A 17,782-nucleotide genomic window follows, 5' to 3' on the forward strand; every position below is an offset into this window, starting at 1 on the left:
ACTAACTGTCCAATTACAGCTCAAGTACCCTTTTAACGCCACAATAACCCTAACCCAGACAGCCTTTCCAGCACTGACAATTTACTGCAATACAGAGGCACAAACTTTCATGTTTAAATTATCATTGGAGATTTATGGAATAATATAAATTTTAAAACATTTGTGTCTGCTGATCAAACGGGCAGTGATTCATTTTCATCACTTTATTTGCAAAGATGATTATTAGTGGAGTTAATAGGATCAAGCTCCATTCCATAGTGCGACAATATTCTGGACCGCATAATTTATGTGTTACCACAAGATGAAAATTGGTTATTCAGGGCTCAAAGTTGAATGGCTCATGCAGAAAGCAACTATAAAACATGCAGACAGCAAGCACAGAACATAAATTGTAAACTTCTGACAGCCAAATGAGAGGAAGCATTTTTGTCAATTCTTCACTATACCTGATAGTCGGACTGCTGTCGCTGCCTTTGTAAGAGCCTGAGTTACTGCTGCTGCTTCGCGATGAGGCTCCGTAGACATCACGGATGTTGGCTGTGCTTTTATACACTGCTGACACCGGATCTTTCTCCCGAGTAATCGTTGGGCTCACCGACTGCTTGTGTCCACTAGAAGCACTGCTTCTTCCATGTACACCTCGGCTGGCATCGACAGAAGTGAAGTAGTCATTATGGTGCCCCCACGGCATAACAATGGAATATACACTCTCGAAAAGTAATTTCTCCATTGTCAAAAGTACGTGCATTAATAAACCCTGTCTATTTTAATTTGTAAAGTAAAGTAATAATGAATGCATACTCAGTGGCCACTATATTAGGTAACACCCTCACACCTACTCATTAATATAAATTATCAAATCAGCCTATCAACTCAATGCTTAAAAGCATACAGACATGGTCAAGAGGTTCAGACCAAACATAAGAATGGGGAAGAAATCGGATTTAACTGACTTTGACTATGGAATTATTTTTTGGTGCCTGATGGGTGGTTTGGGCATCTCAGAAACTGCTGATTGCCCGGGATTTTCACACACATCGGTCTCTAGCACGGACAGAGAACGGAACAAAAAACCAAAACATCAAGTGAGCAGCAGTTCTGTGCGTGAAAACTCTTCCTTAATATAAGAGGTCAGAGGAGAACGGCCAGACTGGTTCAAGCTGACAAGAAGGAGGCAATAACTCAGTGCCTAATAAGTAGGTGCATGTGCATTTATTTGAAAACCTGCAAGATCTATTTTGTGCAAATATCATGGAAAAGCTTCACAAAACAAGACAATTTTCCAAGGAATCATTTCTGAATAAAGTGGCAAGCAAATGCTTCAAAGGCTAACATATTATATCCAATTGAAAAAAATTATGAAACTTATGAAAGCAATCGAAGAGTCTTTATGTTGACAAGGAGCTAGGTGTTTTTCCCATCGTTTAACTTTTCATATGTTTGCTTGTATTTTCATAAAACCTATGTGTATACTGTTCATGTAATGATTCAGTGAATTTTCCAGTAATTGTAGCATTGCTGATTCTGTATTTTTCTGGAAGTTTATTAGTTTTTCTGTAGCAGGTGGCAGATAACTTGATCCAGTTATTTCATAGGTTATTGACACCACTGGAATGTCTTGTTATCTTTCTAGTCTGACCTAGTGTAAAACAACCATAACTTCCTAGTTCTTTGTTTTGTTCTTTTGTTCTTATACTTAACAAATGTTATGACCAATAAATTTTATGCCTCCTTATTAGACTTCTGAAGAACTTTGGATTGCAACATCACCAAAATTCAACAATAACATCCAAGGACTCCGGTTAGAATTGTTTTAAATGGGAAAACCTTACATCTTAAAGACTTTAGGCTGGATTTAAGATGGCGCTAGTGAATCTCAGCGATTTCTGAATGGTGGCTAATGAAACAAGGAAAACAACTGAATACTTTGTTAACCAAACTTTTCCTGGCAAATGATCATCACAAGCAACAGTCCGTAACTTCCCTTTGGAATGGACTTGAAGGCAATTCGATGTGGCAGAACTGAGGCGAGGCAAGGTGGCGGGTACATTGCCGTGAGCAAGGAAGACCTGAGGTTCAATTGTTCTAAACGCCAAGCCACAGGCTGAGTCATAGTGACTGTGCCCAGGTCCCAGAACTCACCGATTCAACTGACCTCGATGTTTGGACTGAGACCTACACACCATGCTGAATCAGACAGATCGGTTACAGGTTGAATCCAGGTGGTGGGGTCCAGGACCTTGAGCACATCGAGGCGATTGAGCACAAAGTTTGTTTATCGATCTTGGCACTGGACCAGATCGAAAGGTCAGGGTGTTGGGGTCCAAGGCGAGGGATGGGAGGGTTCAGATCACTGTGCCACGATTTGGCTATATGCTGAACTATGGGACTCCATTTGCAGACTTCAGTTCACAATACTATTTGCTTGCACGGTACGTCTAGTTTTCTCTCTGCACATAGGGTGTTCAACGGTCTTGTTTTAAGACCTTAAGACATAAGAGCAGAATGAGGCCATTTGGCGCATCAAATCTGTTCCGCCATTCAATCATGGCTGATCCTTTTTTCCCTCCTCCTCAACCCCATTTCCCAGCCTTCTCCCCATAACCTTTGATGCCCTGCCCAATCAAGAACATATCAATCTCTGCTTTAAATACACCCAACGACCTGGCCTCCACCGCTGCACGTGGCAACAAATTCCACAAATGTTTTATGGATTCTTCTATTGTTTTATGAGTGTTTTTGTGGGCATGATGTGTTTTTTTCTTTCTATACATTGGGTGCTCGACGATCTTTTTTTTATATGGGTTCTTTTGGGTTTAGTTTTTTCATGGCTGCCTGTATGGAGATGAATCTCAGGATTGTATAATGTATACATACTTTGATAATAAATGTACTTTGAACTTCTGAACTTTGTTTAAAGTAATCAGTGTTTAGAAACTATCCTCTGGTTAAAAGGAACTCTTTCAGGTTCTTTCAAGGTAAATCCACTTTCACAGAATATCAGACAGCCTCAGGTACCACTTGGCGAATGAAAGTGAACGCCGTGAATTTAATATAGAGGAGATGCATCAAAATCTCTGAAGAGGAATAGATGCAGCAGTATTTCAGGTGCAAACTTCTCCTTACATTTAGAACAGACCCAATACCTAAATCATTAATCTCTTCCCTTATGATTCTGCAGAACTGTTTATCTATCCATAAGCTTACACCACTGAATTGATAATGATCTTGCACAGTTTTAGTGACATAACGAATGGGAAAGGGACCACATGGGCTATATTTCCATAAAGGTGTTAACACAGCTAACGTTCATTATGCTTCATCTGGGTAAATTATTGATGTAGCAAACACTTTGAGGCAGACACAGAAAGCACATTCAACTGAAAAGGCTGTGCACATTGAGGACCTCTCAAGACAATTCCACTGGCAAGTTCACAAATTGAGGGACAGTTCAGATCCAAGTGCTTGCTTTTAAGAGGCTCGAAAAATTCAATTTTTTCAGAATATATCGCTGTAATTACATCATTTTAACAAAGTCTTGGATAATTTGTTTATCGCCAGTCAGAATACTTGTTCCAGATTTTGTCATTTATACATGGTGTAAAATTATCTTGTTTTTATGTTTTATTTACTGCATAATTAATTCAGAAAATAAACTGATCCTCTATTGAGTTGTTGGAAACCACTGTATTTTTAAATAATACTTGTACTTGTAAGAATTGTACTTTTTAATAAACTCAAATATTTTTCTCACTCATTGACAGAAAGCAGTATAATAGCTGAACCTTTCTTATTTGTCACTGGCTAAATGTTAGTGCATTACCCATGTGATGTAATCATTTTAACTATGTAGCCTATTAACTAATTTGTTTCTATCGAAGGAATTTTCTTTATCTTATCTATATAAGTGATAGATTTTTCAGAAGTGCCACCTTTATTCTTTTGTCTTGCATCCTTTAACATTGTTTCTCAACTTTATTTAGTCTGCTAAGTATTCATATATTTATATTTTCTCTAAACTAAACTGAAATCTTGGAATTTAGAATGCTCGCTATATTTGACTCCCGGAAGTAACCTAAGGATCAGAAAGTAAACAGAGATCCAGCAAAGTAAATCACTTGAATCTTGAATTCACAGAAAATGCTCATAGAAGTACAAGTGAGTGTATGAATATTTCAATGGGTAAGTAAATCAATAAATTAATATCTTTATTACTCTCCATTGGTATTATCAATCTTTTGCCCTTATATTACTCATTGGAAATTATTCCTGGGTAATCCAAAAATTAATGGTGAATTCCTTGGGGAAAAATCTTACCCGAGTGATGGGGTAGAAAGGAAGTTTCACTACAGAGCACTTAGGCTTTTGGAAGTTATTTAATAGATAAGCACAGAATGAGTCAGAACAGACAGGGCATTTGGCACCATTTGCTCCCTAAGCAATATGCCCGTGAAATGCACTACCTATACAGGAAGCAGAAGTGGGTGGATGCTCTGCAAAAAGAAAACAGGCTGGAATCAAATTGTACACAAGCCCCACAAATGACAATCAATTACACTAAATCCAATTTTACTCTCCCCAAATTCCATTTAACACCACCCAGCTTCTGATACTCAACTACGTCTATATAATTCACTGTGGCCAATTAACCTACTTCAAGGTCAAAGTCTCAGTAAATTTATTATCAAAGTATGTATAGGTCGCCATATACTACCTTGAGGTTCATTTTCCTGCAGGCATTTCCAGGAAAATAAAGAAATATAATAGAATTTACTCAAAACTATACATAAAGACTGACACAATGTGCAAATTGTGTGTAAATATGAAGTACGTAATACAGAGAACAGGAGTTGTAGAGCCTTTGAAAGTGAGCCTATAGGTTGTGGAATCAGTTCAGAGTCAAGGTGAGTGAAGTGGTTCAGGGGCTTGATGGCTGTAGAGTAATAACTGTACCTCGACCTGGTCATGTGGGACCTAAAGCTCCTGCACCTCAGGCCCAATGGGAGTAGAGAGAAAGACTATGGCCTGTTTGGTGGGGATCTTCACGATGAATGCTCTTTTCTTATGGTAGAGCTTCTTGTAAATGTGCTCAGTCAGTGTCTGGAGAGGGCTTTTCCTCTGTTGGACTGGGTCCCTATCCGATGCATGCTTAGCCTGCTGCTCTACTCTCTCTACACTCACGGTTTTGTGGCTGGCCACAGCTCAAATGCCATCTACAAATTTGCCTATGACCACTATTGTTGGCAGAATAGTGATATGCCAACGTATTGACGTAATTACAAAGAAGGCAAGCCAGTGGCTATATTTCATTAGGAGTTTGAAGAGATTTAGTATGTCAGCAAAAACTCTCGCATATTTCTACAGATGGAGAGCATTCCAACTGATTCCACGGAGGGGCCACTGCTCAAGACTGGAAAAAGCTGCAGAGGGTTGTAAGCTCAACTAGCTCCATCATGGGCACTAGCCTCTCCACCATTGAGGACATCTTCAAAAGGTGATGATTATCATCAAGGACTCCCACCAACCAGGACACGTCCTCTTCTCCTTACTACCATCAGGGAGAAGGTACAGGAGCCTGAACACACACCTTCAACATTTTAGGACTAGCTCCTTCCCATCTTCCATCAGATTTCCGAATGGACTATAAACCCATGAACACTACTTCACTATTTTTGCTCTGTTTTTGCACTGCTTATTTATTTAAAATATATCTTATTATAATTTACAGTATATTTTATGTACTGGACTATACTGCTGCTGCAAAACAACAAATTTCATGATGCACATCAGTGATATTAAACCTGACTCTGATTCTGATTGAAGTTCCTGGGCATCAACATCTCAAGGAACCTCTCCTGGGCCCACCATATTGATACGATCATGAAGAAGGCACTACTTCATTAGGAGTTCGAGGAGACCTGTCATCAAAATTCTGGTAAGTATCTACAGACGTACCATGAGGAGCTTTCTGTCTGATTGCAGGACAAAGCTGATTCTGATCGTCAGTCTTTGGAAAACCAAGGGAGAGTGTGCAAACTCCACACAGTCAGCATCACAAGTCGCTGAAACTGTGTCGCAGTAGCACTACTGACTGCATCACTGTGCTACTTATCTAAGTTAAACTTTGCAGTATCTTTAGGGGCTTCTAAAAGGAAATTACTACAAATCAACTCACCTCTAAAATAGGCTTAATTTGGCTATCAAAGTTTGGGTAATAGCCATCTAAAGTCCTCATTATATCCACTGGACAGCCATGTCTCCACAAGTTTATAATTAAAATGGATGCTTGACATATGATCGAATTTCTTTCTGATAGTTGGAGGCCTATCTTTTTCTCTATACCAACAGAACTATGATGCTTGGACGCTGAAAAAGGAAAGCATGGCCTACCTGCGAGAAGCCGAGCTCCGCTTGCTCCCCGAACTGGACATAAGACCTTCAGGTGCTGAAATGCTGCCTGTGCTGCTGGACGAACTAAAGTCAGCTTCACTCCCTGCGTGAAGGAACACGAAAAAGGTATTCATTGCCACATTCGCACAAGTACAATCTCCCACTGTCACAAATAACTCCCCCATATTTAGGGAAATTGTAGGTATCAATGTACCTGTGATGCAACAGGTTACCTCTGCACCTCACAGACTCTGTGCGGGCATAATCAAAAATACTGCTTCAGCGCAATTTGTATTGCAATCTGCAGTAAAGACAGAAGTAAATTTGCAGGCACCAAATCAGTCTAAAACTGAAAACGTTTTATCAATTTCAGCAATTAAACTAAAACCAATGATTAAATTATACACATACGCCCTCTTGCAAAGCGCTGCTCATCTGTAGTCAGTGATAAACAAAACCGACTTCTCAGATCATTCAGCAAAAGCTGCTTTAATCTGACAAATTGTGTTTTGTCATCAAGATATCTGCGAGACAATCAATCCTGTTTAGTGGAGAGCCACTCTAATTAAATAAATGGATCAGATTCAAGAATACCCTTTACTGTGAGTAATTGCTTGCACTGGCCCAGCACATGCTCTGCTACGGCACTAACATTGCTGTCAGCCATCCTGCTGGCCCGTTGCTATATAGATTAGACTTGATGAGATTATTTTTCTACAGCATTGTTAAGCAGCTTCCTACTGTTGCCAGCAGCAGAGATCAAGAAAACCACACCTAATCTAAGTCAAGGAAACTGCTTGGTCCAAGTCCAAGCCCCACCCCCAAGAAGCAGCTTTTAAAATTTAATTAGTTAATTCAAATTGCAACACGGACGCTGCTGCAAATGCACAGTCCGTGAGAACCAACCTGCTTAATATTGTTTGCCGAACATGTCTCTGCATGCAAACTATTCACCGGGGATTGGGCTTTATGCTGAAATGGTGCCAATTATGATTTTACCAAGAGGTAGGACATTAGGAAAGCTGGCAGTGTTGAAGAGCAGAGGGAAAAATATTATGTATTACTCTCTCGTTACTGCCTATCTCTTGTGATACAGACTTTAGTTTTCCTGATGGTTTAGTGAGGCATTAGCAAACCAAACACATACACACATGAAAACTTGCATTCCTCTAAGTTTCCATGACATCAGTGCTTCTGAAAAGCTGTTCAGAGCCACAGAACTCCATCTAAAGTGTAGTCACTGAAAAAGGGTAGACAACTTGCATACAGCAAGGGCTCTAAAGTGACCATGCACTGAACAGCAAGCAGTGTACCAATAATCAGATAACCAGTTTTAGAGATAACTTTAGAGTGTGTGGGTGGCAGTATTTGCTCACAGGGTGTGTGTGAAGCGCCTATTGCAGTAGCGCTTGTCGTTAGTGCATGTTGCATGCTGTATGCCGCATAGTGCTCTCTGCTTGCTGCTCTCTGCTTACAGCTATTGCCTCTGGCTAGCCTTCTCAACAGAGGGTGAAACGAGGAGCCGAGTGTGTAAGCCTCCTCCTGCCAGTACAGAGCCTCTCCACCACCAAGACTCCCTCAGTGCCTCCTCGGGGCCACATGTGGAAACTGGGTATCTTATGGTCCCAGGCTAAACTACAGGGGATCTCAGAGCAGCAGTGGGCCCCAGAGACGTAAGCCCACCACTGTGTGGATACTCCCTGACGCCTGTCAACCACTGTCCCAGCTATGGGTAAATAGCCCCACTGCCTTGTGGTAAGTCTGTTGAGACAAGGCTAAGAGGGCACACCCTGACAGAAAAGCAATGTGCAATAGGTGGGCCTTAACAGACCAAAGACCCGGCAGCCTCCTGCAGCCAAGATGAGGGACCAGTTGTCCTGGGGTCACCCTTGCCACCGGGATTTACCTCATTATGGTGAAGATAGTGCTACTGGGGATGATGGCACCCCCTGTGGCACTTTAATATCTTCCTTGCCCAGGTGTCTACCTCTGACCACGGTGAACAATACCTGGACCTTACATATGGTTGAAGTCTGTCAGCAACGGGAGCAGGTACGAATGGACTGGGAGCTCCTAGTCAGAACCCTGCACAGCAGTGGCACAGACTATTTGGTCGCTAGCAGCTGGGACTGAGTGGCAGCTGTTTTCGGCGGGACCCTGTGCGACTCAGCAGCCCTATTTAGGGACCACGCTGCTCACCCCATTTGGGGAAGGGCCTAGAAAAGGTGGCCTAAAAATTGCCCATTCAATCACTCACCTGGATAGGTTACCACGCCCGTCAGACTATCCGATTACTGCGGTTGAAATAAGAAACAATACAACCTAAAACTGGCAACATGGAATGTAAGGACTCTCCTGGACTCGTATGGCATCGCTGACAGACCTCATCGGAGAACAGCCTTGATCGCTGCTGAGCTGAGGCGCTACAACATCGACGTTGCTGCCCTGAGGGAGACCAGGCTCCTGGATGAAGGCTCATTTACCAGAGGAAGGGATGGGTTACACCTTCTTCTGGAAAAGTTTCCCTCCAGGTGGACAACATCCCCACGGAGTAGGATTGGCCATCAAGAACACCTTTCTACCAAGTCTCACAGAAACACCTGTTGGCACTAGTGAAAGACTAATGACCCTCTGTATCCCCCGGCAAAGAAACGTTATGCCATGCTTCTCAGTGCCTACGCACCAACTTTGCCATCTGAGAATGAGGCCAAGGAATGCTTTTATGAGACAGTGGATGAAGCTCTTTGTCGGATCCCTAAAAAATGATAAGATCTTTTTGCTTGGGGACTTCAATGCTACGGTGGGATAGAACAGCAGGATATGGAGCAGAGTGCTAGGTAGGCATGGTATTGGCAAGGTGAATGCAAATGGCATGAGGCTACTTACCCTTTGCTCTGAGCATAACCAACACTATCTTCCAGCAGAAGGTAAAATATAAGAACTCGTGGATGCACCCTCGCTCTAAACACATGATCGACTTCATCACTGTGAGACGTACCGAACATGTTCTCTTAACCTGTGCTATGAGAGGTGTAGAGTGCTGGACTGACCACCATATGATTGTGGCCAAGCTCCATATGAAAGTGCGTTCCCTCTTGCGGCTGCAAAAAACCAATAAAAAGCAGCGAAACTGCAACCGCCTAGGAAACACTGAAGCAAGAAGCAAGTTTCGACGCATCTTAGCTGAGAAACTAAGGGAGTTGGAACCTTGTCTGAGTTCAGAAAACACCATGGAACAACAGTGGACCTATATCAGCTCTGCACTCTATGAGGGAGCAGCCCAATTCACCGGCCATAAGGGCAGGAACCACCAAGACTGGTTTGGCGATAACTCAGATACCATCCACTTTAGACAACCCTTCATCCATCAGCATCAGGCAGCATTGGCAGGCAGCTCGGAGGAAAGTGCAAACGGCAATACGGGCCTTACAAAATAAGTGGTGGACTGAAAAGGCACATGAAATCCAGTCCTTTGCTGATAATAATGACATGCATAATTTTTACAATGCTGTCAAAATCATCTACGGCCCAATAAATTGATGCGTTACTCCCCTGAAAACAGCAGATGGTCTAACACAGCTGAAGAATCAGAATACCATTCTGCTGAGGTGGGCTGAGCATTTTAACACCCTGCTTAATCAGGATTCTGACGCAGACCCCATCATCCTGGACGAACTGCCTGAACTTCCTCCTATCCACGACCTCAGTCTACCACCAACCTTCCAGGAGGTTCTATCAGCTGTCAATTCCCTTAACAAGTCCCCTGGCACTGACAATATCCCTACTGGGTTACTGAAGAATGGAGGGTACATGTGTTTGCGTACCCTCGACCAGCACATCACCAAGGCCTGGACTGATGAGAACATCCCACAGCAACGGAGAAATGCAAACATTGGTGTCATTTATAAGAACAAGCGTGACAAGGCCAGCTGCGGCAATAGTAGGGGCATATCTCTCCTTTCTGTTGCTGGAAAGGTCTTAGCTAAGGTGATGCTTCAGAGGCTCATCAGCAACATCACCGAGTCAATGCTGCCTGAATCACAGTGTGGATTTACCAAGAACAGGAGTATGACACTTGTATACCGGGCGTTTCGTACGCATTTATACCAGGCGCCTCGCACATGCGTGAGGGATCACCGGCGCCTAGTGGGCAGGAACAAGCGCAACCTCCGTCCCCTGTGCAATCACCAATGTCGCCGGCATCCATGCGATCACAGCCGGTGCTACGTAGATCGCAGCGACAGATTCGACCACCTGATAGACTTGACTTGTAAGAAACTTCGCCACATGGGGACTCTTTCAAACAAAGGGGGGGTGAATGTGGTGAACTATGTGCCTGTCTGGACACGCCCCCTGCTGACTGCTCCTGTGGCTCCTCCCACAGGCCCCTGTATAAAGGCGATCTGAGGCCTGACGCTCGGCCTCAGTCTCCAGGACATGGTATGATGGACACTCACTCCTGGTTCCTTCTTCCAGTCAATAAAAGCCGATATCTCGCCTTATGCCTCAGTGTGAGTTATTGATGGTGCATCAGACAGATATTCCTCATCTCGCTCATACCATGCATTCCAATCACCCGCAACAAAACCCAAACTTTGAGAGCTTGTAACTGGAAAGACAATGCGAAGGACACTCTATCTACTAATTTACTCACTGATGCCCCCACAAACGTCAGACGCTGTGTGTACCCACTTCCTACTTTATGGATGTTAGGGATCAGTACATTTTGCATAATTAATCTCAATGACATTATACACTCTTAGCTGAGTCACTGAATCAAAGAACACATGGTTAATTATCCTAATTTCAAAATTCAATCCTCTTGGAAAATATTTTGACCAATTAATACTACAACCCATATATCATTAAATTATTATACTAATTCCAAGCCACAAGTGATAGGAAGAATTAAGTGCTTATGCACATGACATCAGCTCATGATGAAATGAGAAGAAAGCATCACTACTGACCCTGCTGGTAGCAGGATGTAATTTTCAGCCCACCTAGACCGCGTTCAATGAACCAGCATGGAAGTGAAGATTTGGTTTGACCTTTTGAACTGTTTGAACTTGTAAGGCACTCCTTCCCTCTGTTAGCCTGCAGGTCACCCTTGGACAACCCAGATATAAATTCCAAACATTGGTTTGCATACCCTTGTTCCTAGTAATCCATAGGACTACTATCGAAGCAGTTTACATTTAGCTGAAAGAACATTGGCAGTAATTACTGAAGACAAAAGCCTGTTGTTGCTGATCATCAGATGCAAATCTGTGTGACAACTGAGTAGGAGACTGCATCAAGTTTTCAATGGTATAGTGTCAATTGATTTGTTTGAAATTGTGGGGAAATTACAACATCATGCAAATTCAGTGTGCATTAATTCATTTTTTTAAGGATTTTTCGACACAGCTGTTTCTTATTTTGTTGTTGGGATAAGGCTTCAAAATAACTTGACTTTTGTTATGTCATGTTCATCGCTCTTCTTCCATATACAGTCGGCCCTCCGTATCTGCGTATTGAAAATATTCGAAAACAAATTCCAGCAAGTTCCAAAAAGCAAAACTTGAATTTGCCACGCGCCGAGCACTATGCTGGATCCACGCGAATGAAGTGATGTGTAGGGATACCCTGCTGTAGCCTCCCGCCATTGCACAGATCCTCAGTCTCTCTCCAGCATTTGTTGTTTGAGCATTGTTCACCTCGCGTCTCGTTTGATCGCTTCTTGTGTTGTGAGCGAGAGGAAGGAGTTTAAGGCTAGTAAGGGATGGCTGGCTAGCTATGTAAAGCACTACAGCCTCAAGAACTTAAAGATCATGGGTGAATTGGCATCGGCTGATGCCAAGGCAGCATCAGCGTTCCCAGAAGAGCTACGATGGTCGAGTCTGCACTGAACATGTACAGACTTTTTTTCCTTGTCATTAGTCCCTAAACAATACAGTATAACAACTATTTACATTGTATTAGGTATCATAAGTAATCTAGAGATGATTTAAAGTATACGGGAGGATGTGCATAGGTTATATGCAAATACTATGCCATTTTATATAAAGGACTTCAGTATCCGCGGAGGGTCCTGGAACCAATCCCTCACGGATACCGAGGGACGACTGTAATATGTTTTTATCGTCTTTTGTAATAACTGCCCATGCTCTCATAGCTAAATATAAGCTGCTTTGATAGTAGTCCTATCTTCTTTGGTTTACTAGAGACCAGGGCACATAAACCATTGCTTGGAATTTATATTATTATATCTGGCTTGCCTGGGGGTGACCTGCAGGCTAGCAGAGGGAAGGAGTGCCTTACACCTCCTTTGGTATCTCTACCCTGTCATCCCATTATAATTCCATTTAAAGTGAGTAATTTTGCTTTACAGCCTCTATTCTGAGCATTTCTCATCAACAGCACTGAGAAGAAAACCCAACATAAACGTACATAACAGTGCCTTACAAGTGTTCATACCCTAACCCGGGGGTCGGCAACCCGCGGCTCCGGAACCGCATGCGACTCTTTCACCTCTGTGCTGCGGCTCCCTGTGGCTTTGGGAAATAATTGGTCAGTATTTAATTAAAATGTATTTTATGTTAGTTTGTTAGCTTTTGAAATGTAATTCTAAATTTGAAGATTATGGTGATCTTGTACAATTTAAATAAGACGTTGTGGCGACCCATTTCCTGGCACATTGGAACCGGCTCACAATTAGCCAGAGTTCAGGCTAAGGGAGATAGCCTACGGGGATTTGTGAGTACATGTCTTTTGCAGCATCCGCGCCCATGGGGGCCGGGTTGAGGGGGGCTTAAAAGCAAGGCTGTTTAGTTCGAATAAAGTTATTCGACTGCAGTTTACTGACTGCCTGAACACACCGCTGCAACGTGTTTTTATCGCTATTAATATACGTCACCACTGCCAATACCTGACACCCGTCAGTGCGCGATTTCTTTAATTTTTCGATCCAAGGTAGGCCAACTATGGAGAATTCTAAAAAAAGAAAAGTGACTGAAGAAAACAGAACGTTTAATGATACGTGGACAGATTCATTTGCTTTCACTGTTGACGAGACTGGTTTACATACGAGATTGCTTAATATGCAATGAGAAACTAGCAAACAACAAAAAGTCAAATGTCGCAAGGCATTTCCAGAATAAACACGCAGCCTTTGCTCAAAAATATCCGGATGGAGATGAGAGAAAAAAAGCCGTTTCGGAACTGATGCGGAAGGTTGATCTGAGCAAAAATCATTTCAAGAAATGGATGAAGTCTGGGAAAATCAATGACATACGCTAGTTATATTGCCGCTCAGGAAATAGTCAGGCACGGGAAGCAGCTTACAGATGGTGAATATATAAAAGAATCTTTCATTAAGATTTCAGAACATCTATTCACGGACTTTAAAAACAAGAGTGAAATTGTGCAGAAAATCAGGGATATGCCCCTCTCTGCAAAGACTGTCAAAGACAGAACCATAAAAATGGCAGAAGACATCACAAGACAGCAAATTAAAGACATCAATTCAGCTGTGGCCTACTCGATTGCCTGTGACCAGTCTAAAGACAAAGGTGATATTGAACAAATAGCACTGTTCTGCCGGTATGTAAACTCTGCCGGGCCACAAGAAGAACTGATTGAGTTGATACCTCTAAAAGACCAAACACGGGGGGAGGACATCTGTGAGGCTGTCTTGAATTGTTTAAGAGCCAAAGGAATAAAGACCACCCAATTGGTGTCAGTAGCTACTGATGGGGCACCGAATATGATGGGAACGCACAAGGGATTTGTGGCTTTACTGCAGAAGTCGCTGGACAGAAAGCTGCTGACTTTTCACTGCATCTTGCACCAAGAGGCACTGTGCGCTCAAACATTTCCTCCGGAATGCACAGAAGTAATGGATGTTGTCATTCAGATTGTCAATAAAATAATGGCAAAAAGTTTAAATCACCGTCAATTCCGTTTGTTACTGGACGAGCTGGAAAGCGCATATTCTGATCTCCTGCTGCACAACAAAGTCCGGTGGCTGTCCAGAAGGGAGGTGCTGAAACGCTTTGTCGCGTGTCTGGAAGAAGTGAAAACTTTCCTGGGCAGCAAAGGGCTTACCTTTCCTCAGCTGGAACAGCCAGAGTGGCTGGAAAAGCTACACTTCATGATAGACATGACAGCGCACCTGAACACGCTGAACACAGCTCTTCAGGGGAAAGGACATACAGCCCTACACATGTTGGAGGATGTTTTGGCATTCGAGCGCAAGTTGACAGTGCTTGCCAGAGATTTACAGAAAGGCACTTTGTCTCACTTCCCCAATTTGAGAGAGTTCAAACAAGGTCACGACATGATAAATTCAGAATATTTACATTCTGCAATCATCGCAATGCAAACATCGTTTGGGAAACGCTTCTGTGAGTTCAGAGAGGAAAAAAACACATTATCCTTCCCGGTCACTCCCCTAAGCATCGATCCTTCCCTACTGAATACGACTGCATTGGCAGGTGTGAGTAAACCTGATCTTGAGATGAAACTGGCCGCCATAGCCGACAAAGACATATGGGTGTCCAAGTTTAGACGCTTGACAGCAGACCTTAAAGATGTTGCCTGTCGGAAGGCCATTCTTGCTCAGAATCACAAATGGAGTGATATTGAAAACCTCCCAAAACCAGACAAACTTGTTTTCGAAACATGGAATGCTATCCCCGACATTTATGTAAACATTAAAAAGTATGCGCTTGGAGTCCTGTCGATCTTTGGATCCACATATGTATGTGAGCAGGTGTTCTCCAACATGAACTTTATTAAAAACAAACATCGTGCACGCCTCACAGATGACAGTTTGCGATCCTGTGTAAAGATGAAGGTGACGTCATACAGCCCTGATGTGCAGACGCTGTGCGCTGAGGTCCAGGAGCAGAAATCCCATTAACCAAGTATGATAAATATCTTAATTGCCTATTATTTTACGTATATTCATATTTTTTCATTGTTCAGTGAAATAGTCCTTTTATTTTTCAGGTTGACAGCTGGCTGACGTTATTTTTGGTTTGCTGCTGGCGGAAAATTTAAATTCGGCGTTTTTCATAAATACAAGAAGGACTCAAATAGACATTGAGTATTTTACTTAAAAGTAACCTTCAACCCAACGTCTTTTTTTCGGAGTTCAAAATGTTTTTGTTGCATGCAGAAATGTAATTTCGTTTTCTCTGCAGGAGTTCATCAATTTCATAAATGCAACACATTATAGTTTGTTTATACATAGCATAAAGGCAAAAAAAAAACGTTGTATGCAGTGTTATTTCATTTTAAATGTCAAACGGGTTTTGTGGCTCCCAGTGTTTTCTTTTCTGTGGGAAACGGGTCCAAGTGGCTCTTTCAGTGGTAAAGGTTGCTGACCCCTAACCCTTCCTTCACATAAATCAATTTAACTGAGAGTTTTTATTTGTGAATCACATGCTCATTTTTTCACAGTAGAACCTCCCCCCCAAACAACTGTAAAGCCTGAAAATCTAAAAATCCAAAAACTGAAATGTCAGCTGTTAATATTGGAGTATAAAAGTTGCATTATTTGCTGTGTACCAAAACTATGTAGTCTGCTTTGAGTTTGCTATTTGCTATGCATGTATCCAATTTAGTAGGAGAATGAAATCTTAAGTATGTAGAAGATAATGGGGTGTTAATGAGAGGTAGCTAAGAGATGTAGATTAGAACAGGATTAAGTCAATGGGTAGAAACAATAGTGGCAGATGTACTTGTGATATGCAACTGTAGACCGATTGGATATGCTAATACAACTAAACCGGGAGATTGCTATAAAAAATGCTATATCAGCGACTAGCTCAATGACTGTCTCAGCTTTGATTTGCAAATTAAAGTTTAATCCTTCTTGAAGAATCTTCTGCGTCTCCTGGCTGTTTGTGGGGCATGAGAAACCACGACATGAACAAGTATTCATCCCCCTTTGCACAGTACTTAGTTGAATCAGCTATTACAGCCAGTAGTCTTTTTGGGAAAGTCTCTATTAGATTTGCACAATGTGATGGAGCAAGATTTGCCCATTCCTCTTTGCAAAATTGCTCAAGCTGTGCCAGGTTCAATCAGCAGTGATGGAGGACCGCAATCTTGAGGTCATGGCAGATATGTTCGATCAGGTTAAGGTCAGTACCTGAGCCACACACGGACATCAGTTTTTTCCATTTGAAGCCGCTCCTTGTTAGCTCTGGCAGTGTGCTTTGGGTCATTGACCCGCTGAAAGACAAATTTCCTTTCCAGTTTAAGTTCTCTGGCAGAGACCAGCAGGTATTTATCCAGGATCTCTCTAATATAGCAGCATTCATCCTCCCACCAATCCTGACCAAATTTTCAGTTCTTGCTGCTGAAAACCATCCCTATAGCATGATGCTACCTCCACCATATTTTATAGTAGGGATGGTGTTACCTGGCTGTTGTGGAGAATTACACTTTTGCCACATATAACCGGTTAGTGTTGAGACCAAAAAATTCCACTTTAGTTTCATCTGCCCACAGGAGCTTCTTCTACATCTTTACAGTATCTTCCAAGTGATGTTTTCAGTGACTAGGTTTAGAGGGATGCCTGACCTAGGCAGTGTGGCTGTGGTTTCATATTTTTTCCACTTTTTCCATGATGGACCACACTGAGGTCCAAGGTATGTTCAGTGCGTTTGAGATGGTCTTGTACTCTTCCCCAGATTTGTACATCTCCATTGACGTAGTTCCCTGACTTGTCTTGAATGCTCTTTTGCCATTTTGGTTTGGTCTGTTGAAAATCTATCATACTCTTGGACCTTACAGTGAGGGGGTATTTATTCAGGTGATCCTCCAATATTCTACATCAAAATATTGGGTGAGTTGGGACAGTAATATACAGTATATTGCACCTGAGGAGAGTTAGCACAGTAGTTCCAAAGGAGGGGAATACTGTTTCAGCCTCACAATTTTGATTTATAATTTTTAGCAAGTTGTTGACAGGTATTGGAATTTTTCTTTTGATTTGACATGATGCACAATGTTTTGTAGATTAGATAAAAAATCTTACTTCAATATATTTTAAATTTAGAATGAGACAGTAAAATGAAAAATTAGTTGAGTGCTGAACACTTCTTCAATTCACAGTTCATGTAAAATTAGGATTTGAGGAATTCCTATATTTCGAAGAACACTTGCCTGATTTCTAATTTCCCATAATTTCTGAATTTATTAATCAATATGTTTGTTTAAAGGTAGATGGTAACAGACCTTTTTCACCCACTTAGATAAAACTAATATATATCAGAATTTAATAAATGCAGAGGACTGAATTAAATTTATGCACAAAAGTGATTAATATTAAATAAATGTGAAGCTCACTATGTCCAATTGCAGACAAAAATATATGAATTACTTCTCAGAACACTTC

The 17,782-nt window shown here is 41.9% G+C and overlaps 1 protein-coding gene across 1 annotated transcript in view; it reads right to left on the bottom strand.

Annotated features, from left to right (window-relative positions):
- sybu (syntabulin (syntaxin-interacting)) overlaps window positions 1-17,782 on the bottom strand; it is a 128,897-nt gene that overhangs the window by 19,313 nt on the left and 91,802 nt on the right. Inside the window, exons 5-6 of the mRNA XM_059983977.1 lie at window positions 6,391-6,493; window positions 447-644 (exon numbers count right to left, since the gene is read on the bottom strand). Of these exons, the coding sequence (XP_059839960.1) occupies window positions 447-644; window positions 6,391-6,493 (301 nt within the window). The remainder of the gene's footprint in view (window positions 1-446; window positions 645-6,390; window positions 6,494-17,782) is intronic.

Source organism: Hypanus sabinus, chromosome 1, assembly GCF_030144855.1.
Source record: "Hypanus sabinus isolate sHypSab1 chromosome 1, sHypSab1.hap1, whole genome shotgun sequence".
Classification (NCBI taxonomy): Eukaryota; Metazoa; Chordata; class Chondrichthyes; order Myliobatiformes; family Dasyatidae; genus Hypanus; species Hypanus sabinus.